The sequence below is a fragment of the Erpetoichthys calabaricus genome, chromosome 2 (genome assembly GCF_900747795.2).
Source record: "Erpetoichthys calabaricus chromosome 2, fErpCal1.3, whole genome shotgun sequence".
Classification (NCBI taxonomy): Eukaryota; Metazoa; Chordata; class Cladistia; order Polypteriformes; family Polypteridae; genus Erpetoichthys; species Erpetoichthys calabaricus.
This window is the reverse complement of record NC_041395.2, coordinates 151,973,292-152,000,591: the sequence shown is the minus strand read 5'-3', so window position 1 is coordinate 152,000,591 and position 27,300 is coordinate 151,973,292. Positions and strand designations below refer to the sequence as shown.

Here is a 27,300-nt window from a genome sequence, read left to right as displayed (position 1 = left end):
AACCTGAGGGTTCAATTTGAATTGTAACCATGATACTTGCAGATACTGTATGTGTGTCCTAAAATGGGCCATTGATACTTGTGGTCTGAAGAGGCAAATGGGAGCTTTCAGTATGGTGAAGTAGTTTGTTTTCCTTACTGGGACATAATTCATTTTCAGCACCTTACGTCTGCTGAACTATTACTGCAGTTATTTAAGATTTAGGAAAAGATTTATACAGGAATATGTTTCTATTTAAGCAGAAGAAAAAAAACAAACTAGTGCCAGGTCACATTCCCTGACCCTGAAAAACTCCACTCAGTTTAGGGTTACTGCCTTACTACTGCTTGCTCTGCCTGACTGTCTGATAATTTTGTTTGTTTGTATATTTGTTTTTATTTTTTTGGTTACATATGTATTTTTTTATTTATTACTTATTTATTTTTAATCTTCATCACATTGTGTCTGCTGTATCAGATTCCGTACAGGACTGTGATTTTCGGCTGGATGTTTCTGCACAAGTAGAATGTGGTTTTCATGATACAGTAAAGTATAATGATTATATATTATATTGAACTGAATTGAAGAAAATTATGTCAGGTAGAGTTAAGAAAAGAAAATTGACCACATTGTAATATGTTAAAAATAATTCAGTCTTTCTGTTATTCATAGCTTAGCCCCATCCCAAGAGCACTCCACTTTTTTGGTGCACATTTTCATTTGAAAAATTGTAAGGTCATGCAAAAGACTTGCTGATGTTCAGAAAAGCTGTTCTCTTTTGAGAATAAAATGGAAAAGTTGTGTAAGTTGTGGTGGCTCTGAGGCTAAGGATCTGTGCTGGTATCCAGAAGGTTGCCGGTTCGAATCCCTGTCACTACCAAAAGAGATCCTACTCTGCTGAGCCCTTGAGCAAGACCCTTAACCTGGAATTGCTCCAGGGGCGCTGTACAATGGCTGACTCTGCGCTCTGACCCCAAGGGGTATGCGAAAACTAACAAATTCCTAATACAAGAAATTGTATAAGGCGAAATAAAGAACAAAAAAAAAAAAGTTGACAACACTGAGGTGGGCAAAAGTGAAATACAAAAGTGCAGAAAATTGGTAAAATTTCGCCTTAACATTGAATATATTGAAAATTGTTGACGACTTACATTAACACGTGTTTCCATTATTGACTAAAATACAGTACAATGGAAAAAAATACATTCTGAATGACTGGAGAAATAAGTAGAGCTTGGCGTACTAAAATGGTTATGAAAAATTGAATGCAGTGGCTAAAAATGATTCTTAGTGAAAAATAGCTATTATAAGTCAGAAAATCTGAATCATGGTAAAATGAATGATCCATTGTCACTATTGTCACTCAATGGAAAAATAGATATTCCTACTGATTTTTTATTTTAGTCATGAGATGCCTTTAGCTGAACAAAATGTTACTCTGCAACCTAACTCAAGCAAATTCATTGTTTTTAGTGTTCCAGTAAATTGGAGTGGTGTTACGGGTCAGGCAAGTCTATGCTGTAAAACTGTTAAAGTGCTGATTATTTGGATTTTTTTTGTCTATGTATCATGTTTGTCTTATTAGTTTTGGCAAAGTGTAATTTTTTTGCTGGTGGATGGTAAACTGGGAGCAACCATGTTAATTCTTTACACAGTATTATAAAGTACAGCAGTACTTCTGTTTCTGTTATGGGTGAAAGATATGCCTTACTAATAGGCCAGCCATAACATAACAAATCCTATGAAATATTATACCAGCAGTTATTAGAAACAAAGAATATCTGATCAGTGCAGAATCTTACAGCCTGAATTCTTCCTTGTCTTCAGTATAAATCTGCCTCTTCATGGTATTATAGTCTTTGCTTCACAAATACTAACGTGAAAACTCTGCCTGCTTGTTCCTCTGTCACCTTGACTTGTTCTTCTGTTGAATACTTTCCTTAGACATATCCTCTTACTATACAGAGTACCCCTGACTTTATCTGCTCTCCAGCATTTCCAACAAGTGTGATTATTTAAGTTCATGAATGCTTTCCTTTACTTATGCTTTACTTTAAAATAGTTTTAGAAAATATAGCCAGTCTATTAAGGAAACTCCCATGTGTTGAACAAGTAAGTAGTAAATCCTGAATGCAGAACAGACAAGAAAAGTTAACTACTTTAAGGAGCCATTAAGGAGCTTTCATTTTCACCAAGTGAGCTTATGTTTTATGGAATTATGTCTCATAGGCATTGTAAGGTAAACCACTAAAACATAAAAGTTACAAAAGAGAGACAATTATTCTATGTATGCAGAAAAGAAGGATTAACAGAAAGACCAAATAATATCTTCTTGCTTAAGTCTGTGCTTGACCCTGATAAGCATGACTGTCCTTTCTTCAAATAAGCATAGCTTCCCCGCTTCCAAGTACTCTGCTGTATGAATGTCATCTTTCAGTTTCTCCAAGGCTGACTTTATATCACATAGAACTATACAATTATACTACTCTCTATATTTATTGTGTCAATGCTCAAATTTCTTTCAGGATCTATGGGCCATCATGCACCATGAACCATTAGTATCCACTGGTGTTATTGCAGCTATGATTATTCCTTGCTTTCAGCAGAGCACAACCACATCTGCTCTCATATTCTGGTCCCAAAATGCACACAATAGCATTTACATCCTTAATAGCTCTGTGTTCAGGCCAAATACTGCTGGCCACCCTTTAATAGCCTAACAACATCTCCAACCACACTAACAGTCTCTATGTCCGGTCACTGGCCAGGGAGTGGATGTAGAGGTGGTGCACTCCAACAACTAATAGGGGGTCCATATCACCATATCAATGACAGGCTCGGCTGGTCTTATAATACAGAAGAACGGACAGGGCAGGCTCTTTTTCCTTAGGAGACTGCATTCTTTTAATGTGAGAAGTGACATCCTTCACATCTTCTACAACTCTGTAATGGCCAATGATTTTCTACACTGTATTGTGCTGGGCTGGTCACATCATTAAAGAGAGGCCCACCGAATCAACAAACTAATTATATGGGCAGACCCAGTTATGGGAAGCACTCTGAACCCCTTGAGGTAAGAACAAAGGACAAAATTTAAACAAAACTGAGTGCCATTATAAACAATGCTGCACATCCTCTCTCTGACACACTAACCTTGAGTGCTTTCAGCCACCAAATTATTCAACAGAAGTGTGTCAAGAAATGCTACTGGTGCCCATTTATACCAAAGGCAATATGTCTGCATCTATCTATCTATCTATCTATCTATCTATCTATCTATCTATCTATCTATCTATCTATCTATCTATCTATCTATCTATCTATCTATCTATCTATCTATCTATCTATCTATCTATCTATCTATCTATCTATCTATCTATCTATCTATCTATCTATCTATCTATCTATCTAATTAGCTTCTGTAAAAAGCCAAATTTCCCCCTGGGTACAAATAAAATTTTTATCTAAATCACAAAACATTTAATTTCAGGATCGTCAATATAGCATTGAAAAAATACCACCCAGTGTTATCTACTGCACAATATTCTTTGGTTATGTCACTTCTACCCTCGATTTGGTGTTTTCCTCTCTTAAATCTTCTCTCAGTGATTGGTGGATAAGCATTTGGAGCATATAACGAAAGCTATGCCCATACTACGTTTTCATATAAAAATGGTGTTTTAAATGAAAACAATCTTTGTCTACACAAGTGTTCTCACATTGTTTATGAAAGTACCTCTGTCCACACTAAAACAACCAAAAATACACGTGACATGGACATTCGCCTAGATTGTGCATGTGTGCATTGGTAACTCCTCCAGCCAGAGATTTATCGCAAAACAGTAGCTACTGGTAAATGATTTGCCTTTTCACATGTATGTAGCATTAAAACCATACACAATGCAATTTAGATTCTTACAGATAAGCAGCACAACAAGTGACATGGAAAATAACTTGTTTATGTCTGTTCCGTGAGAATATGATTTTCTTCCATGAAGGGTTACCAGTCACGGAATGAGATGTTGTAACGACTGGGATCCAATCAGGGAAGGCCTGTGTAATAAGCATGAACAAATCAGAGTGCGACTTGAGTCTGCAATTTCAAAAGTCTACCATTTTCAGAAATATATAGCTTTCTAGAGTGTTTCAAACACTCAAACACTCTATGTTTTGGGGGGTTAAAAACATTGAGGTAGTGTGAATGACAGGTGAAAACGGAGACTAATGTGAACATTTTAAAATTAAAATGTAGTGGTGTGGATGTGGCCTAAGATTAGGTATCCTTAACAGTTTATAAAAGCATTTAGTGTTGCCTCTCTGCCAGCTTTTTTACCCAAATACTATTGCATTAATAAAGTTCAAGTTCATTATTCATTCAAAAATAGAGTGTTTCACCCTTTGAATAATGTTTCTCCATGAATAGATGAATATTCTAATATTTATGCAAAAGTGTTATTTTTTTTCTGAGGCCTGAATTCTTTGGCAGAAGTGCTATTAGGTTTGTAAACATTTAATGATTCTGAATTTCTTTCAAAACAATATGTAATAAATTAGTGGGTTTTTTAAGTGTTCAGATGTAATAAATTGCATGTGTGGGCATACTGCGCACGTGTGCCATGTTACCTACTGCTGCTTCTCCACATTCTTATATGTCTTAACTTACTTTGTATTAAACAGCCACAGCTTCCAGCTTCTCTCCGACCTCCATTATGAATTTGCCATATTTTAGTTATAATGATAGCAGACTTTATATTGTTTGGTTTGTTTGTAATAATCATTGAAATTGACCCTGTTTAATGTGTAGTTTAAGTGTTTATTTATGTACATGCAGTTTTTTTTTGTAATTTTACTGCTAATGCATTTTAGTTGGAAATACATGCAAGTGGTCTATGCTTGTACTCAGTGAAGAGCACTGTACAAGAATAAGATGAATTAATTAAGCACAAAAATAAAAGCATTATAGTTAAAAGATAGATGGCTAGATAGGAAATGGGACTGGCTTGAATAAATCTGGCCTAGTACAGTAATATGGCTAATTTTAATGCAGAGATTTGCGTATAACATCATTTTATGCAGGTTATAAATATGTGACTATAATATAGTATTATTATACCATTCATTTTCAAGTACAAATATGAAGAACCCACAAATTTCCAAGAACAGACCTCTTAACCTCAATTTCTGATGTGACAGATACTCAACAGCTTACATTATAGTTCTCTGTGAAGTAATGTTACATATTTGTGACTACAAAAGACAATTCCTTCATTTTTAAAAATTTATTTTGCTTAATTTATTGTTTTTAGGTAACAATTTAATAATTTTTGTAGAATACAAATTAAGAAATCAAATATGGGTCATGAGAATGCTTTAAATATTCTTCAGAAAGAAACATCAGTAAGCAAGTTAAAGTTCAGCAATGCCAATGAATACTTACAGCATATATAGAACAAATGCATCAACCTTGAAGTTCTCAAAAAAGTAACACACATTTTTCTTACTTTAAAGAACAGACTCAAGTTTCATGGTGGTAGTGTGCATTTCACTGGCACTTTACAGAGTTTACAGGGTTTTCTGTGTGAAATGTTCATGTTCTCCTAGTGTTTACATGTGTTTTTACTAAGGGCTTTGTATAATTCCCATAGTAAACTGATTGGCGATTCTAAACTTTACCTTGTGTATATAAGAGTATTGGCGTGCCTTCAACCTGTGGCAGCAATTACACAGAACAGATAAAACCACTTCAGAATAATGGATTGGATAGAAGAAAAGAGTTATCAATTTTGTTAATTCAACAATGGGTTTATAGCATAAAAAATGGAATGCAGATTAGCAGTCATCAGGACCTCCATATGTGAGTTTAAGAATGAGTGCACAAGACTATAAAGACTAAAAGGCCTGAACAGGCACTATAAGATGTGGTGTAGCCACTCAAAATAATGCATAATGTGCAAAATATTATGAACTGCATTAATTCTGATGAATTATATTTTGACTGTTAAACCAAGTAAAAATATTCTTAACTCTTAACTCTTATCTTGCTATATTGTCTTATACACAAAGAATGCATTGATTTTTCCATGCAGTTCCTTTCAGTTATTGTTATCATTCATTTCCACCAAAACCACTGCCTTCTGGTTGTTGTTATCAGCTTTAAAAATAGTTGGTTTAATAAGAATGTTTACATTTTTAAATATAGTGTCACACAAGCATGTCTGAAGGTTGCCTTCTGCGCTCAATGGAGCCAAGCACCACCATTCCAAGACATGAAGGGGTTCTGTCACTGATGGCATCATACTCTTTTTTTTCTCTCACAGCCTTGAGAAACCGTCCACTGAGGAAAACCTCTCCACTATAAAGCCAAGGCACTCCAGGCCAATGGTTGTGTCATTCTGGAGAGAGCAGACTGAAAAATGGACTCCCCCTGATTAATTTTGTTTATTCCTTATTTCGCACTGCTTTTTTTTCTTGGCCATTATTTGAGCATCTGTTTATTTTGGACATTGTAAATATTAAAAGAGGCGACCAAGTTAGTACCCTAATATTTCCTTTGTGACCATTGTGTTCCTTCAGTCGACAACAATAGTCACAGGTAAATGAATAGCTTTGAACACCAATCATACTGAAATTAAACTTGCCTCTGTTTACCTGTAAATTCATCCTAATTTGTGTTTTTCATTTATGACAGCAGTGCTGGAAACTTGTTGCAAGCACTCTGAGTTTGTAAAAGTGCTAATTTGCCTCAGATTTCACCAAAAGTATATCAAGTTGCCGAAAATGTTCTCCTGTTTTATTTTAGGCCACTGTTATATTCTTTTTGTTTACTAATGACAAGCTCGCTTTGCTCACCCACACCCGCCGACCTCCTCCCCCCTGGGCGCACTTTGCACCAGCGACTTTGCCTCTCTGCCTCTTGCGTTGTGAAGGAGGTGGATGGGTTGGGGCTGAACAGATGCTAAGAAGATGCGGACGGATCAGCTGCTGGCTTGCTCCTGCTGAGCTGCGTGTTCTGCATGTTGTGCTACGCGTCGATCATTTAAAAGCCTGTAGAGCAGCTGTCCTCTTGTCTCACTGCTTTGTCTCGTGGGACATTAAAGTATCTCTCGCGGGACGTCAAATTGTCTTCTGAGAAGATCACATCTCGACCCAAGTTTTTTTTTATTATAATAGAGAAATATGCCCTGGGATTTTTTTCAGGTAGGGAAGACAGACATATCGAAGTTGGCTAATTATTTCATATGAGGAAAACAGAGGTTTTTAAGGTAAAGCTGTTAGTTCATGTTGATTAACAAGTAAGAATTTACTCTGGACCTGTAGTACTGGGGTGTTGTACCGTGTTAGCCATTATGAATGTAGAGAAAAGCCAAGCAAAATGACACCTTTTATTGGCTAACTAAAAAGATTACAATATGCAAGCTTTCGAGGCAACTCAGGCCCCTTCTTCAGGCAAGATGTAATACAGAAACTGAAGTTTCCTATGTTTATATACACACTCTAGGACAAGAAACAACATTGGTAAAAATTTAAATGAGAAAGACAGGTTGTCTGTCATTCTGAGAGATGTAAACAATCCTCATATCTGGCCATAAAACTCTTGTCTTTATTCAATCCATGTTGTAAAGTATTAAATTTTAGCATGAGTTTAACTTCCCATTCTTTTCTCTCTTGCTGTGTTTTGAAGTTGCCCATAAGCACTGTGACTTTAAAGTCCTTCTCACAGTGTCCATGGCTGTTGAAGTGGGCCACCACAGGAACATCTGTGTTGCCATGTTTAATGTAGAACCTGTGTAAATTCAAACCCTAACTGGACAAACACTCCGCCAGAGAATGAATTTACACAGGTTCCACATTAAACATGGCAGCACAGATGTTCCTGTGGTGGCCCACTTCAACAGCCATGGACACTGTGAGAAGGACTTTAAAGTCACAGTGCTTATGGGCAACTTCAAAACACAGCAAGAGAGAAAAGAACGGGAAGTTAAACTCATGCTAAAATTTAATACTTTACAACATGGATTGAATAAAGACAAGAGTTTTATGGCCAGATATGAGGATTGTTTACATCTCTCAGAATGACAGACAACCTGTCTACAGACCCACATTGTTTTGAAAAAACTCATTACAAACTTCAAAAGACTTTGTTGGACAGTTATCTTATCCAGAGATCTTGACAATACATTGTTCTTTTCTCTCTTGTTAAATTAACCGTAGCCTGAATGAATCTATTAATTTTTTACATTCAAAATTTCTCATTTAAATATTTACCAATGTTGTTTCTTGTCCTAGAGTGTGTATATAAACATAGGAAACTTCAGTTTCTGTATTACATCTTGCCTGAAGAAGGGGCCTGAGTTGCCTCGAAAGCTTGCATATTGTAATCTTTTTAGTTAGCCAATAAAAGGTGTCATTTTGCTTGGCTTTTCTCTGGACCTGTGAAAATAATACAGTAAACCAATAAACCTACTAAAATGAATTGTATGGCTAAATAGGGGCTAGTGCATATTTACTGGGCAGCATATCATTCAAACAAACACATAGCGCATAAAATTAATTTCTAATAAAAATCCTGAATTCCAAAGTTATGGTCGAGAACCCCATGACATGATATAATCAAGATACTTATAAAATTACCACATTGTGACACTTTTTAAAAAAAAAATATTTTCCAATATATTAAGTACTAAAATAACATTATGTGATTTATTGCATGTTGCTACTTCCTTTTAAGTTAAGAAACGGAAATCAGATCCCAAAAGACAACAATGCCAAAAAGGTTAAAGCCTATTCGTTCCATTTAAATCATTGTTTAGTTGTGCAAATATATATCAAGAATCCCAGTAGTCTCCACAGCTAAGCTGGGAATTCTCAACTCCAGTACTTAATGACACATAGAGAGTGAACAATGCGTCATAAGATTAACTACACAGGCCTACATTCAGTTTTGTATGAATCTCCATATATCCAATGAGAAGCGTGCATGAGCCAAAGAACTTTGGGGAATTTGATCACAGCAGCTAGTGAAAAATTAAAAAAAGTCCCTCGAGCATCCTAAAGAACTTCATATTGGCACACAAAAAATGAAAGAAACTGCATAATTTCAAAAGTAATAAAATACTATTCTGAATTGGATTGTGCATTTTTATGTTTATTGACTAATGGAATGAAAAAAATGAATGAATGTGAAATCAATCAGTAAATTAAAAATATTATCTAAACTTGTTTCTTTGTATTACACTCCCAATAAATAAAACATAATTTTATTTCATGCTTATTTATTTATTTGAACTGCACAGAACTGTGTCCAGACATGTATAGGTGTGAGGGCATCATAAAGATCAATTTTTACACAAAGACAGTTAATGAGGTAATGGAAGGAGAAGGCATTGATTGTATTGGAAAATTAACTACATTGTTTCAAAGGTTTCAACACTGATGCACATGTTGGTGCAGATGGCTTTTTGTCTCAGGGCTATCCTAGTGTAATGTTGTGAAAGCTAATTCCTAGGGAGGGTAATGAGCAGGGCTAATTACATTGATGCAGAAAAAATGGAGGTGAAGGTGACCGGAGAGTACAAATGAAGATAATTACAATTTTGTTAAGTCAGTTAAAAAATATGTATGGTATATTTTGTTTTCATGCACATCATACCAAGTCATTACCTGATTATAGATAAACAAAGCAAGGCCATGCAAAACAAATTTCATAACATGTACTTGTCCTTTTAAAAATAATGATATTTGACCGTAAAAGGTGCAGGAATGTCATGCTTTAGGACTAATAGTACTAACAGTATTAGCACTCTAGGAATACACCGTATTTAGGAATGCTAATGTCACGAGCTTCAAAACACACTGAAAGAAAGTCAGAAAAACCAGGAGGAGATCACAGTATCAGAGTCACAGAAATCTTTAAACCAAGGATGAAGGCTGTAACAAAGAAGTGGTAAGAGGTGATAATGTAATTTTAGATGAAAACTTTATAATCATCATGGTTCATTTAAATGAAAGCAAAACAAATACAGTGAATTATTCTGTTATCAAGCATAGAGGTATTAGAATCATATGATGGAGCTCATTCTCTTCAGTAGGAACTGGGATACTTGATAGAAGGACAAATGGTGGATCAAAGTGCAGGCAAATCTTAACTAAACTACAGGGTGTCCCACTCGGGAGTACAACTTTAAAAATGCGAATTACTTGCGAACGCGTGAACGTAAAGGCGAGCTGTAAGAACTGAACATACCTGTATTTAGTGGAAAACAAGTCCACATTACAAAAGGTGCTAAAAATGTCCTCCCCCAACGTTCGCGCACAAGGAAACGCGACGCTCCATATTTGAGAATGTCCTCTGCAACATGTCACTGTCGATGGAAACAATTTCACGCTCGATGTTTGCTTTCAGTTGTTCGATGGTCCTGGGTTTGCTTGCATAAACCTTGCCTTTTAAATATCCCCATAGAAAAAAAATCTGGGGGAGTTAAATCGGGCGATCGAGGTGGCCACAAACCTTTCGAGATCACCCTGTCTCCAAAAAACGATCGGATCTCTGCCATACTGGCATGAGAGGTATGGCACGTTGCCCCGTCCTGTTGCCCCGTAGCGGCGCCAGCTATAGTGCCCGCCTCTTTATGACACAGAATCAATTCTTCATTAAATAAGGAATATTTTGAACCTTGTTGCATGATGATACATGCACGTGTTGCAGAGTAATTCGCATTTTTAAAGTTGTACTCCCGAGTGGGACACCCTATACTTGTGGAATACTTCCAACTGACATGAAAAGTGCTTTCTGCGGAAGGCATTCCAAAGAGTAAGGTCATGTTTGCTATAGACAGTTTCACCAAGAAGTCTGCTAATTTGGCTAAAGTAATGCTTTTACTTGAAGTGCAATGGGTGGTGAGAGTTATACATTACTGTCCCTCATAACTTCCTGAAAACAGACTACAGCAAATTTAGTCAGAAAACCCCAAACAAATGTCAAAGATCTCAAAAATGACCAAGTGATCTATTTCCTGTAAGTACTGATGCAGATTCCTGCCGCGTTTTGTATGTTTTATATTTTCTTATCTGTTGTGTTTAATCTTATCTCTGTCAAGGCATTTGAGATATAGCCCATAATTTAAAAGACAAATACAATACTGTATATAGCAACCTCTGATCACCTGCTATAAACTATAAACAAAAAATATTTTTGTTGATGGATGTTAATTGATATTCTATCTTGTTATTTTGTTATCTTTTAAGACTTCTCTCCTCATCCCTTTAGCTCGTTCCATGCTGTACTGCCAGTTGACTTTTGAATTGGCCTTTGGTATTCTCTGACTTAATTTGGACAAGATTTCATGGTGGTAATCAGGGGCAGTAGGATTTGTGCTTTTTTTGGATACAGTTGTTTCTTAGGGTACTAGACAACCCATATAGCCATCTCAGTTTGGGTGTAAAAACCTTTCCTTTAGTAAATCATGCAGACATTATACTCCTCACATTATAGTGAGTACACGCATATTTTTCATGCAGTGCCCTCCTAGCTGTATGCTGGTTCATTCCATGTAAAGAATTATTATTATTATTATTAATCACCAATCACATCAATTCCATACAAAGTCCACAGGATTTTACCTATCACATGTTCTGAGATTGTGTCAGCCCACCCACTACCAAGCTTGTACCCCGCAATCCTCAGGCAGAGAATAAGCAGCCCAGCACCTCCAGCTAAAAAAGAACATTTAAATTCTGATTTTGTTAATTAACAATTACTGACACTGACAGAAAACATTGTGGAGAAGTTTTCATAAAGAAATGTGAACTTGTAGTTAGTACTTTGCGTACCTTTTTTTTATTTTTCATCATTTTTGGCTTGATGAATGTAACATATTGTATTGTCCATGATGCACCTATAGTGCAGTGTAAATCCTTCTAGTCTCCTTTTAGTTTAGTGCAGTTGTCTTTTCTCGGAGATGTGGTAAAGTATATGAATGGTATACAGTAGGCTGTTATACTGGTCATAATACTGGCATTTAGCAGAGAATTTTAATCTGTGAAATATAAAATGTTATTACATTTATGATTCACTAACATGTTTTTACCCACCTGTTTAGTCAAAAGTGGAAGCCCAATGTGGTTCTCATTTCTGGTGTAAAGTGTCCACCCATGTGAGATCTGATTGAGGTTCAGTGGGAGGCAGGAATTATGACTGGGGTGACAAACCTATCACACTGAGCTCATGTAGGCCAAAGGGAAAATTTACAAAGACACAGACAGCTATGAAGATACTGAGTGTTGAGAGCCAGTCTGGAAATAAGGAGCTGTGAGGCAGCTCTGTTAACTGTTGCACCACCATGCTACCGAGGTTTTGAAAAAAGTGTTTCTGGTAATTAAAGTCTATTTGAAATTACTACCACTGACTTATTGTGTGGGGGGAGTTTCCTTTATAAAGTTTTTCTTTACACAGTGAATGAACATTGGCTTGAGGGACACCTTAGCTCATGAGGCAGGTTGCCAGTTGTTGCAATGTAACACCAAACATATTTTTATGATATGGAACTGGTGATGAATATGGATAAATGGTTTTAACTGAAAACAAAAAAAGAAGAAGAAAGCCTTTCAATAGCACTGTAAGCCAAGAGAGCCTCATCACCATACTAGAGTTTTCAGTAATTTAATGTTGTATCATCTGAGCAAAGTTTTAAGGACCAATTCTTTTTTCTTAAAGTGTAATTTTTGTAGGTATTCATAGTTTAAAACAAATAAACCAGAAATTTGTGGGGCATTATCTGTCAGATGTTATTTTTACTCAGAATTAAGGGTAAATGTATTTGAGCCCAGTCATTTAACAAAATGTGATCAATAGGGGGAAACAATGAATCCCAAATATACAAAAATATATTAGCGAGTGCTTGCTTACACATAATTTCTCAGAAAATATCCATAATAAGTAAACTACTTGTTGGTAGCTTCTAGAACACATCTATATGCAAAACTATTGTATATTTGCTTTTTTAAGTTCACAAAACATTCAATAGCCATTATTATAGAGAATAGTCGTATGCTCTATTTAAAAAATGTTTTTACATTATATTTAATTCAAAATGTGAATTTTTTCAATGAAGTGTAATATATATATTATCGACTTTGTCTAGTTCCAGGCTACATAGGACAGGACTATACTTTTGATTGAGTACTATGGCATTCATTAGCAAGCTATGCTTAAACAAATACTAACTTTTTCTGATCTGAATAAATTTACAGTCACTGCTTAACCTAACACAACATCCATCCATTATCCAACCCGCTATTATCCTAACTACAGGGTCACGGGGTCTGCTGGAGCCAATCCCAGCCAACACAGGGCGCAAGGCAGGAACAAATCCCCGGGTAGGGCACCAGCCTACCATAGGGCACACACACACACACACACACACCAAGCACACACTAGGGACAATTTAGGATCGCCAATGCACCTAACCTGCATGTCTTTGGACTGAGAGAGGAAACCGGAGCACCTGGAGGAAACCCATGCAGACACAGGGAGAACTCCACGCAGAGAGGACCCGGGAAGCGAACCAGGGTCTCCTAACTGCGAGGCAGCACTGCTACCCACTGCGCCACTGTGCCACCCTAAAGAGATAGTTGTCTGTATACCTTGTAAATAGTGGGATCAAACTGTTCAAACTGGTGTTAAATATCCCATGCCTGCAGACTCTTGATTTCTGATTTTGGCTGGTGATGCTAGGTAGACAGCTGTTTAAACAGCCAAGCCTATTTATATTTTCAAGGGATAATCTGCCACTTGCTTCTTATCATATTCTCAACATTGATAATAAAAGTTATTTGCCTTGCACCATTTCTGACAGATCTGTTAGCATAATTTGAGCACCAATGGTAATCACATGTATTTATTTAAAATAACTGATAGCCTCTAATGGTTAGTTTCACTTTTTTTTTTGATTTCACTGAAATGTCAGAAAAGGCTAAAACAAATTCATACATGTGTGGCGATCAGAGATCCTTGACCTTTTGCAGTTGCATGCATTTTTTAAAATTATTTTTAATTGCATTATTTTTATCTAGATAGCCAAGAGTATTATCGTATACTAAAAGCATCTAGTAAAACTATTTCCTGATATATGTTAATTTGTTTCAAATATATTTCCATCGCTTTTAAAATTACTCTTTATATGCCATATAAGTAGATAAGCAAACAAACCAGAAATAAGTCTGTCTATTATATAAAAAAATCCTGGGACGAGACATGACTTTTTAGCCTGGGACAAGACGTGACTTTTTCAGAGAGATACTTTCACATCCCACGAGACGAGACTTTGTGCCAAGAGATTTAACCATGCCTGGGGACCAGAAATAAAAGACAAAGAGTAGATGACTAATAATAATAGAAAGTAGAACCTCGTAAAGAATTCAAAAATGTTGGCGCAATACACATGCAGAGCAGGTTAGAGATTGTGAAAATACTAAAATTCTAAAGTCTCAAAAAAATGATAGTAAAGATCGCATTAGCACAAACAAATGGAAATTATTACTCAGTGAAATAACGAAACAGCGAAAAGAGATTGAATATATTGTTTAAACTTAGATTTAAACTTTAAGTTGGAGACTTGTAGATCATCTAATTCGTGTTGCCATCAGGGAAATGTAATGTTTCTTCCCAATGAAGAGGCGTATCCGCGAGAATTAAAAGATTTGTTGTTTGGTGAAAGTGAAATCCACATATGCGAGCAGCAGAGACGTGAAGTGACTGGCGTGTAGCACAGGATGGGGGGTTGGCAAGCGAAGTGAGCAGAGGGCGAAGACCCCTAGTAAATATAAAGAATCTTGTGAAATAATCTTTTTATACATTCACCAAATCAATATGAATGCTCCACTTAAATACGTCTGAGTTACACGCATGTAGTGCCAAATTTTGAAATGAGACAGTGCAAAAAAATGAAAAGTATCAAAGCTTGAGCACACCTGGGACCCGTACAGTTTTATCATGAAGTTTAGCAGGCAGCACGTTACCTCATTAGCCACAACTCAGAGCTAATGAACGTAATTACACAGGTGTTTATAATACAAAAATCATGTGTAAGCGTTCACAAATTTTCAAGCCATTCCCAAGAACATTCACATTTAATACTGTACTAAAGAGTTACATACATCACCATTTTTACAAATTTAGATAGACTGAGGAAAGACAAAATGAGTGACCTAAAGAGAATCATCATGAAAAATGCAATGAAACTAATCATCTCTGATCATTAAACTTGGTTGAATTGTGTAATGTGTTATACTGTACTGGGAACCAAACATTTTGTATGTATCAGTCTTTATATTATATATGACAGGACACAACTTTCATTTCATTTGTTTATTGTATAATGCATCAGCCCAAGATGCCTGATAAGGGCCTGTAATGTCAAAAGATGGGCATCCAGGGCAGGCAGCTTTGCCACCTGAACTGGTGTGTAGCCTACTCCGTTGCACCAGTTCGTCGATGTTTTCAAAAATAGCTTCATCAATATTGTAGTCTAAAAGGGTTGACAACATCGTAATTTCTCCTGATAAATCTTCAATTTTCTCTCTGAAATATGTGATAACTTTGGCAGAATCTATTTCATTGGCAGTAGTATTTTTCTAATTAAATCTTGTGCTATTTTGTTAACCTCCATCTCCCGTACTGGCATATTGAATTTGGCATGAACAATCTACAGAAGACAATTCACCAGTCAGAACACAGTATATGCAACAGCTCACCCTACACCCTCTCACCTGAGAAAGTGACATTTTTATTTCAAACTGTATTTCATGGTGCATTTGGAAGAATATTACAGATAAAAATAAATAAATAAATAAATAAATAAATAAGCAATTAAAAAAAATAAATGCGACACATTTATTTACTAATACTTACATTTCATGACACACTTAATTTATTTATGCTCACATTTCATAGAACTTTTATTTATTGGTGTATTTATTTAATTTTGTCAGAAGTATTCCTCAGAAATTCAGCAGAAATTATGTGTTGTCACATTTTAAAGTTTTTACTCTATCAGAATTCATGTCTGTAGACTGTGGAGAAAAAGAAGGGCACTTGTTCCTCCTATTGGCACTGTCTTCCAGAAGTGCTTTATTTAAACTTCAATACTTCTCCCCCTATACTATGTACAGTAAATTACCTTTATATATCGATTAGAAGATGCTCAACAAAGTGGGCATGTTTACAATTCAAAACAGAGGATTATTACTGAATGTTACGAAGTAGGTGTTGCTAAAAAATTATTAGGCATTTAATACATTTTTCCTGAGATCTGTTTTTTTGCATGTTTGAAATTTGAGGAACAATCTGGTATCATTATTTGGTACCTATCAAGGGATATATACATTTTATCATTTTGGCATTTTTGTTTATTGTGTTACCATTTTGTTTTTCTTTTGGGTGCAGCCATTTTGAGTTCCCTCTGTCAAGACAATTCCTGGTAGTGGATGGGTGCAGTCCCAGAATTGTGCCACATGAAGTCACTGATATAAGCCGATGAAAAGGGTCTGTCTTCATCCAATATTGTGGATATCAAAAGAGAGTTGCGTGAATTAAAACTTTAGACTTCAGCTTGGTTAGCATTTCAGATTTGGTTAACAGTTTACTTAGATTTCCCGGTTTTTAATTTTGTTTTTACATTTCACTCACAATTCATCTCTCCATATCTCTCTTCATACTGCCATATCCCTGGCAGTAAAATATCACATGCATTTGTTTTGTAAATAATACCTTTAATACCTTTAATTAATTGCTAACAGAAAGAACAAGGGGTGGAAAGACTAACTATAGGTAAAAGCTGACACTTATTTTAATGTTCAACCTAGAAATCTATGAATTTTTCCTAAAAACAAGTTTTTTTAAAATGTTGCCTTTTACTGGATGAGGATACGGCTAGTTTAGGGTTTGTGATAAATTACGTTTTTATGCTTTTATGCATTTTATGCTTTTATGCATTTATTCTGATCTTTTTCTGTTCATACTGAGTGTTTGTATCTGGTTGTTATTCATTTTTAACGTTATGTATTTGACATTGCAGCGTCATTTTGATTTTAATTTTTCTTTTAGCTGTTGCCATTTTGTGATGTTTGTTTAATGCCATGACTATATTGTGTACAGCTGCCAAGCCCTTTGGTGATCACATGGAATTGGTGTCGCTATGCATGGTGTCATCACAGCATCAGTTTTTAGGTTGGCTACTCAATAATCAATTAGTCCAAGTTTATGGGTAAAAATTCTGAAAAACAAACAAAATACTTCATGACTTATTTAGGTAAAAGCAATCAGAAAGGTTTACGTTTCAGTTTTAATTTATTATTTTAGGCTTTTGACAATCAGTTTCTACTTTTGACTTCATGGTATTCTGAGATAATATTTCTGTTAATTAATTCCTTATTATAATTGCTCTCCTGGATGTGTTTATTTCTGTCAAATTTTGTCCTTCCCTCTCTTTTTCATCTAGCACATTACAGAGTTAGCTGATTAACATACGCTATGTAATTTGTTATGTAGATCTTGCAAACGGTAACTTTTATACATTTTTAATAATTTGTGTTAAAGTATTTTTCATATTTTTCTGTGGAATTTATTTGAGCTTAGAATGCCAACCTAGCTTTTAACTCAATATAGTACACTGCCGTCATTTATTCATCCATTTATTATCAGACCCTTTTAACTTAATTTTGGGTTTTCCTTGAGCCAAAACGTTAACCTTGCAGGAACAAGTACAAGACTGGAGCTAACTGTGGGCACTTCATTACACACCCACTCTCACACATATGGAGTCAAAAATCATTCAATTTACCTTTCACTAATCAACCATAAAGTAGTTTTCAAGGGAACTACTGCACATTCTTCAAAATTCTCATGGCATTGATTATTATTATCTTACTTTCGAAGAATTGTCTAATGCAAGTGCAATTTCTAAAATTGTAGTAATATTAATCTATTTAAAATATTGTAAAATCACATGAAACAAATTCTTTTCAATGTGCTAATGATAAACCGGTGACTTTATAGTTACCAGTTGCAGGACATCCCACAACTATGAACTCTTGTAAGGAAGCTGCATTTTAAACATACAGAATCACTTCACTACTGTCACTCACAGAGTTTACTTCCACAAGTCTGCTGGAGGGCACTTGTCCAGTTTCTGAAAATGAATCTATAAGTAGCCAGGATGACCAGCTTGTCTGATAAACAGTTATTGCTTCATGGGTAACAAGTGTAGAATAATGAATTTAAAATTATGTTTTGTCCTGTCAGCACTTAATTAGCAATGAGGAAGTAAAAGTAAAATGAACTTCAAATAATTTTCAGGTTATGCCTGGAAATGTCATTGTTGTAAGCCAAAGTTCTACGTATAGTCCAGCTTAACTATAATGTAAATTTTTCTCCTATCTATTTTACCAAACCAGACACTCCAACAAGAGCAAACATTTTGCCAAAACGAAGATCAATTTTGTGGTGTGATTCCATCTATTATCTGTTTACACATCTCTGAAACTATTCTATAATCATCAAGTCCAAAGCAGGTACTCAGGTACTTTCATTTTCTTCCTACACCCCAAAGACTTACCAGTTAGGTGATTGATGACTCTAACTTGAACCCTAATGCATGTGTGCGTGTGTCACACAATAAAGTGGTGCTCCAGCTGTAGTTCACTCCTGTCTTGTAAATGATGCTACCAGAATAAGTTCCCCACAACCCTGTATAGGACTAAATGGGTTCAGAAAATGGATGGGTGTTGTCATAAAGTACATGGATGCCAAGGGAGTCTGTAACTTTCTAATTCCATAGTTGTTCTTTGTCACTAATTATCTATATTAAATGTATCAATCCATCTCCTGAACCCACTTATCCAGGGTGGGGCCACAGAACAGCTGGAGCCTATCCCAGGCAGAAACAATAACTGGATAGGGCACCAATCCACCAGCAATACCACTGCGCTCACCATAATGCCAGTCAGTCATTACCCAACCCGCTATATCCTAACACAGGGTCACGGGGGTATACTGGAGCCAATCCCAGCTAGCATAGGGCATAGCAGACACAGGGAGAACATGCAAACTCCATGCAGGGAGGACCTGGGAAACGAACCCAGGTTTCTTTACTGCGAGGCAGCAGCGCTACCACTGTGCCACTGTGCCGCCCCCGCCATAATGTATTTCTGTTAAAAAGTATTTATTTAGGCAATTGTTAGAAGAATTGCACCTGTCATTAAAGTGCTTCTTTTTTATGGAGGCATTAAATATATGTTTGAAATGACAATCTTTGGGTGTTTTTTTTGTCTGTCATACTGAATATCACAGCTATATCACCATAACATTGACCAGTAGGCAATGGCGATAGCCATTTGCTAGAAATGCTGTGTCGCTGGGGCCTCAACACAATAAAACACTGGTAAACTTGCACTGAAACTCCACACAAAGTTGAAGCAGTATGACTCATATATACTTTTGAAAAATTAACAAGCTTGGCTAAGCAGTACAGTTGCCTTCTCTCTGTGAGGGCAAATTAGAGCACCATTAGTTCAGTGTGGATGATGTTTGGTGGGCCAGTTTTCTAAATTAGCTCCCAAGAAATGAACACTACTGTTCAACCAAAACATTTTCCCCTTTCATGTCTATGCAACCAGCAGCTCTAAAGTGAGTAATTGCTGTATAAATAAATATCCGTATCCCCATTCTTATTTCTGATGTTTGCAGGGAACAATTGGGTTAACTTTACAGGCAGTCTTCCTAATGGTGATCATTTCTTGTTTTAAACAATGCCAGAAAGGAACTGATTTATCATTTACTTTGAACTTGCAAAATATATAATTTTTTTGGCAAGAGATTCACATTTAGAATCATGCTTGGAGGAGAGCACAGAAGTCTAAATTGTAAGTGTTAACAAATACTAGTGCTTTAGACCACCGAATATGTGTGAACTTTCAAAATAAATAGACATGTAAGTGTAAAAGAGAACTGAAGGAGCTATTCAAAGAAAACCACAAATGTATTCTGAAAACTGATTATTGCTGTGATGAGGCAATAAACCTGCACCCAAGTCTAATTGAGGGTAGAGTAAATTAAACTAACACAGACCATTATAACATTAAAACAATCTAGACAAGAACAGGCCATTCAGCCCAACACAGCTCACCAGTTCTATCCAGTTAATTCCTCCAAAATAACATCAAGTCAAGTTTTAAAGTCTAGTTTATTTAACATTCTTATAATAACTATAATGTGTACAGGACTCTTGGCGAATGTGTAAACAGGTAAGATTTGAACCCAGCTAGCAAGATCTGTGAGCCAGCAACACCACCCTGCAATGAAAAACAAAATAATACATTAAAAAAAACAGTAATGGCAAAATATAAACATGCACTGCATTAAACAATTAAACTATAAAACCCAACTATTCGATTCAAAACATAATAAATCCCAAAGCACCAGTGCAAATGAAGTAGTAATCAAGACAAAAAAACATCCTGTAGCACACCCTGCTGTGTAATTTTCTGTTTCTGCAAACGACAGCGGTGGTTAATTGCTACTTTTGTTTTCAGATAATCCATGTTGCTCTCAAAATCAGCGTACTGTATTGTGACTTGTGCTACATGTTTAACTCAAGTGAGCAGAAATGAAGATGTGATGTAGCTGACATCTCCTCGTCACCTATCCAGTTAGTTCAGTATGTACTGTATGTAACAAAGATTCTGTAGCAATGAAGACCAAATCACCTGTCTGCACTGGGTGACTCTGGCAAGTCGCTTTTAATGGCACATGTACATAGTACAAAGAAACTATATCTCCTCAGAAGAGCTGACCAAAATACAATACAAATAAAAAAATATACATAGCATGCAAAAGTATGTATATATACAATTATGCACAATACACAATAGATTCAGAAAGTGTGCAGATCCCTTCGCTTTCTGCACACAGTATTGTGTTGTTGATTTAATTTTAAATGATAAATTTGTCATTTTTGATCATCAATTTGCACTCAATAACCCACAATGATAAGGTGAAAACATTTTCAGGAAGGATAGCGAATGTATTAAAAATGTAAAATTGAAATCTCTCATTCAGTATTCAGACCTTTTGTTGTGGCACACAAAGCAAACAGGATGGGCCTGACCTTAATATGATTATCCTTCAGATATGTGTAGAACTTGTTTGGGGTCTATTTGTGGCAAATTAAATTGATTGGATACCATTTGGAGAGGCACACACCTGTGTATATGAGGTCCAACAATTCACACTGCACGTGAGGACAAAAACTGAGCCATGACGTCTAAGGAACTCTATGGACCTCCACAATCAAATTGTTGTGCGGCATAGCACAGGACAAGGGTGTAAATCTATTTCTCAAGCTTTGAGTGTTCCCAGGGACACAGTGGCCTCAATAATTGTGACATGGAAAAGGTTTGGACCCATCAGGTCTCTTTCTAGAGTTGGCTCTCCAGAAAAACTGAGTAACTAGGCAAAAAAGGCCTCGTCAGGGAGGTGACCAGGAACTTAATGATCACTCTAATAGAGGTTCAGAACCTGTCATAAGGATAACCATGTCAACAGTTCTCCATCAATCAAACTCCTATGATAGCCTGCTTGAAGGCTGCCAAACATAATTTAAAGGACTTACTTTTTTGAAGAAAAAGATTCTTTGTTTGATGAGTGGGGTAAATTGCCTGCCAGGCATTACCACTTTAAAATAAAAAAGAGTTCTAAGAATAGTGTAAAGACAGCTTACATGAACTGCCAAATAGTGTGTTTTTTGGCTGGCGATGGGTCGGGCGCACCTCTAGGTCAGGCCTGCTGGAGGACATTGTCTCCCTGGCCCCTGTCGTTAGCAAAGAGAAAAGTGTGGAAGGTTTTACTTTAGTTCATTTTATGCATGCATGCATTAGTCTGAGAAGGGGATCCTGTAGAGAAAGTCCAGAGGTAAGGTTACAAATAAAAAGTAATTTACTGTCATAGAACATATCGGTTTTTCTGAAAGGAGCACGTCGGGATGTGTTCAAGCTTGCGCGTACGCAAGGCTGCCTGCCTATTTAATACCCGCCTTGCAGGGGTTGAGTGTAGCACCTGTGCAGAATGCACGTGTGTCAGCTGCTATAGGTGGTTGCAGGATTGGCTGTAAGATTCATGCCTCTAGGGGTGGTCTTTCTACTTAGTGTCGTGGATAGTGTGCTTGGTGTAGCTTATCTCCAAGTACACCAAACACAGCGGCTTGTACCTTGTTTGTAAGTGTTTCCTTTTTGATGGAGGAAACACAGATATCTCCTAGTTATTGTATTGTATTTTGGTGGAGGTATTTATATAGATTTTGGGTTTGCGGTGCACATTGTTTTTCTTGTGTATACACTGTCTTTTTCCCTTGTAAATATTTTTTTGGATCCTTTGGTCTTTGCTGTGTGGAGTTTCTTCCTGATTTTTTTCTTTCTTTACAAAGACTACCATTTTGTGTATATACATTTTTGTTTTTATTTTACATTTTGGGACTAGCAAAATTCACTGTAAATGTCATTCACTGTTTTTGATTGGGACATTATTTTTTTGTGTGTGCACCTGTAAATAAAACCCACTTGTGTTTTTGGAAAATACCACCTTATTGTATCTGTGTCTCCATGTCTGAATTCTTTCAAGTCTGATACCAGCTTGTCCTGAACTACAAGACGTCAGTCTTGCCACTACATGGGGTGTCACAATGAGACAAAACTTGAAGTCTTTGGACTGACTATGTCTAATGAAGACAAGGCACTGCTCATCACTTGCCTAATTCCATACCTGTGGTTAAGAATACTAGAGGTGGAGTCATGATGTGGAGTGCTTCTCAGCAGCAGGGAAAGGGAGAATGATCAGAATTGATGGAAAGATAAATGCGGACAAATGCAGAGAGACCATTAAAGAAAACCTGCACCATAGTGCATGCAACCTCAAAATGGGGTGATGGATCAACTTTCAGTATGACAGTGACCTGAAACATACTGCTAAGACCATGCTGGAGTGGCTTCAGGACAAGTCACTGACTGTTCTTGTGCGGACCAGCTAAAGGCAAGACTTTAGCATAGAACAAATGTGAGCAAACCTGAAGATGGCAGTTAGAACCAATCTTACAGACTTTGAGAGGATCTGCCAGGAAGACTGGAATAAATTGCCCACATCCAGTTGTGCAAAGCTTACCCAAGAAGACTGGAAGCTGTAATTGCTGCTAAAGGAGCTTCTAGGAAATACTGAATTAAGAGCTTGAATATTTTAATGAATAAGAGATTTCAGTTTTTGATTTTTATTAAATTTGTAAACCTTTCAAAAAATAGGTTTATAATTTGACATTATGGGTTATTGATTGTAGATTAATGACAAATTTATCCGTTTTAAATTAAATTTACAACACAATAAAGAGTGTAGAAAGTGAAGGGATCGGAATACTTTCTGAATTCATTGTATATGTTACTGGCAAAGTTTGAAATCCGGCATTCTATAGAATACCTAGGCATTGTATATAATGCCTAAAACTAGCCGGCAATGTATGAAACGATTCATATTTCACACATTTCCTAGGCATTCTATAGAATGCCAAATTAGAAACTGGCAAAGTATGAAATACATCTCCGATTCGTTTCGAATATCACGTGACAAGGCACGTGACTTTTAATGCGCGCCTCAGGCTTAGAATTTGTCAGTTGCACTTTGCGGTTTGGGGCGGCACGGTGGCACAGTGGGTAGCGCTGCTGCCTCTCAGTTGGAAGACCTGGGGACCTGGGTTCACTTCCCGGGTCCTCCCTGCGTGGAGTTTGCATGTTCTCCCCGTGTCTGTGTGAGTTTCCTCCGGGCGCTCTGGTTTCCTCCCACAGTCCAAAGACATGCAGGTTAGGTGGATTGTCGATTCTAAATTGGCCCTAGTGTGTGCTTGGTGTGTGGGTGTGTTTGTGTGTGTCCTGCGGTGGGTTGGCACCCTGCCCAGGATTGGTTCGTGCCCTGTGTTGGCTGGGATTGGCTCCAGCAGACCCCCGTGACCCTGTCTTCGGATTCAGCGGGTTGGAAAATGGATGGATGGACTTTGCGGTTTGTTCGGGAGTGTCCAAATATGCAATTTTACTTAAATTTGTTCAACAAAAAAATTGTTTTTTACTGTGCTCCATGAAAATGGAGGAGCAAGCTGTAGTGTTGGAGAAGGAGTCATGGTCTATAGACATGAAACAACGATTCGACGATGAACTGTCCAAAATTCGAGTTAATGCTGCAAAAAACAGTATTTTCTTAACTGAAACTACTTACCAGAAGTTAATAAATGATGTACAAAAAGCCAAAATGACTACTACGAAGGAACCCAGGGACTATTGGTTGCTGAATCGCTATGATGTGATGATTGTAGAAAACAAAAGTAAACTCATTTATCCTGTTAAAGAAGGCGTCAGTACTATACAGTATTACGTCACGGACTCAGAGTTATTTCACGTACTTCATGAAGCTCATTTGGCTATTGGACATGGAGGACGTGATAGAATGTTGAAAGAACTTTCAACCAAATACAAAAACGTTACACGTCATGATATTGAACTGTACATCCACCTTTGTGAACCTTGCCAGAAAAAACAGAAAGGTATTAAAAAGGGCATTGTTGTGAAACCTATGATTTTTTCCGAATTTAATTCCCGTTGTCAGGTAGATCTTATTGACTTTCAGTCTCAGCCACATAGAGAATACAAATTTATTATGTTGTACCTAGATCATCTCACAAAATTTGTGATTCTTAAGTCTCTAACGTCAAAAAGAGCTGAAGAAGTAGCCTACAACCTAGTGGACATATTCTCATTGCTTGGAGCTCCATCTATATTACAGTCTGACAATGGTAGGGAATTTGTCAATAATGTGGTGACCAGCTTGAAGGAGTTTTGGCCAGCACTGAAGATCGTCCATGGGAAGCCTCGCCATTCACAAAGCCAGGGTAGTGTCGAAAGAGCTAATCAAGATATCGAAAATATGCTCTGTACTTGGATGCAGAACAACAAATCTGACCGCTGGAGTGAAGGACTGCGTTTCGTTCAATTTATGAAAAATAGAGTTTATCATTCTGGGATCAAAAGAACACCATACGAAGCTCTTTTTGGCTGTAAACCTAAAGTAGGGCTTACAACGTCTTTTCTACCAGAAGATGTTTTAAAAGACATAAAAACAGAGGAGCAGCTAGAAAAAGTAATAGAAAGCATCCAAACAATGGAAAAAAGGTGAAACTAATCAGATTATGCAAGAAAAAGAGCCTGTTTTAAAAAACATGGATGAGATTATAGTCGATAGTGGATTAAAACAACATGATGAAGACATGCTTACCGAAGAGATTTCCGTTTCTGATACCTGTTGTGTGTGTTTAAAGGAAATGAGTGATGCACTTGCATGCAAAAAGTGTCGTCAAAAAATTCATACCTTCTGTGGCCATGCTAGTAAAGATGATGAAATGGATATTTTGTGCACCCTTTGTTTCAAAACTGAAAATGCTATTGAAGGTAAAATAAATTCTAAAATCAATCTGGAAATACAAGCCAAAAAAATGAAAATGAATTCGGAAAAAAAATTTCCCACTGCTTCTTTGGGAACTACTGTGCGAGTTTCTATTCCTGACGTCGACAAGGGGCGAGGTGATTCGCGCAATATATTGGCATTTGTAATGAGTGTGACAGAGGATGGTTTCTACCGACTTGGAACTTCTGAAGGAATTTTAAAACAAGTATATGCGAGATCACAATTCACTTTATGCCCTAAGAACTTGCTTAGAATTGAAGATATTCCTCTCCGGTCAGTTGCAATTGCTCAGTCCAGTGGAAACGGCCAAGGATTCGTCAAATGTATGTGTAAAACAAAGTGCCAAAATATGAAATGTCTTTCTGTGAAAAATGTAATGAAATGTAATTCAAAATGTCATTCAAGCCTACCATGTTGCAACAAGTAGGTTAATTTTAATTTCTTATTTTTTATATGAAAATTTTGTTTCCCTTAATAAGAAAGGCATAAATTTTGTTTTGTACAACTTTCATTTTTCTTTACGTATTTTGAATACATTTTTTTTAATGGCACTCTCATTATTTTTTCAGAATAACATTTGTATTTTTGAGGAATGCACGCCATTTATATAATAGCCTTATCAGGACCTTTTTTCATACTTTGCCTAAATAGCATTTGTCATTCTATAGAATGTCTAGGTATTATATACAATGCCTAGGGAAAGTGTGTAATAATTCTCATATTTCATACATTGCCTAAAAACGCCGGGCATTATATACAATGCCTAGGTATTCTATAGAATGCCGGCTTTTCATACATTGCCGGTAACATATATAATGTTTCTGCTGGTAGTCTATATACACACTGTTTGTTATGTCACATTGTATGATTTTATGATTGGCTATTCAGTATCCCCTCAATCTGCAGACAGAAACTGTCCCTTAACCTACTGGTGTGAGTTTGAATGGCCCTGTACTGACTGGTAGAAATGTGGCTGTGTGGGATGACTGAGGTCATTGATTATACTGTCTGCCTTTGTAAGGGAGCACGTCTCTAAGCTTTGTTATAGCTCATGCCTCATATTGTTGAGAGAAAGGCAGTGAGTTCCTGGTAGCGTCAAATTAGATTAAGTGGGTTCAGGACTGATATATATAAGCACACAAATGGTTTAAATCATTCATGTTTATTTTATTTACTATACAGTATACAATATATATGAAAAGCACCCATTCATCTATCCTTCCATTTGCTATGTGGCTTATCCTGTTCAGGGTTGTGAGGTCATCACAGGGTACAATTTGAGAACCAGCCTGTCTGAGGACATACTACACATCCTACACATCCCCACACAGGGCTAATATACACAATATAAATACTGTATATACAGACATTTTCTTAAAATCCATCTTCTGTTTAGTTTACTCTTGCTCCCTAGTTAAAATAATATAAAATACACATACAAAAAATTAGAAGTAGAAGAAAAATAAGATGAACAATTTAGATATTTCAGTATATGTATTTTTGTTTAATAATTTCTTTCACGTTTTAGTTTGAACTTGACTTCTTTATGAAGCCGCAGAATTAAGAGGACTATGGATGTTTGTAGATGTCATAAAAATCAGAAGCGATCTTGGACCATCTTGTAGCTCAGCTTCATGTTCTTAAGAGGCCAATGAAAAAGCTGACTAGTAATTGAAGCTGACAGAGCAGAAAATTGATCTTTTCACAATGTCAAGGGCATGGGAATGCTTAAGTATTTTGTTTCTGACTTGAACACTAGCATGTTTGAAATGATCCTG

At 36.5% G+C, this 27,300-nt stretch overlaps 2 protein-coding genes across 4 annotated transcripts in view; both read left to right on the top strand.

Annotated features, from left to right (window-relative positions):
- sphkap (SPHK1 interactor, AKAP domain containing) overlaps nucleotides 1-27,300 on the top strand; it is a 487,158-nt gene that overhangs the window by 86,174 nt on the left and 373,684 nt on the right. The window lies entirely within an intron of this gene.
- Nucleotides 24,149-25,234, top strand: LOC114645447 (KRAB-A domain-containing protein 2-like). Its single transcript, XM_028793301.1, has one exon. It carries the CDS (start codon nucleotides 24,149-24,151, stop codon nucleotides 25,232-25,234), a length of 1,086 nt encoding a protein of 361 aa, XP_028649134.1.

Bases quoted from the DNA above. Each gene is read 5' to 3' on its own strand.
- LOC114645447 (XM_028793301.1), top strand. From the start codon at position 24,149: ATGGAGGAGCAAGCTGTAGTGTTGGAGAAGGAGTCATGGTCTATAGAC.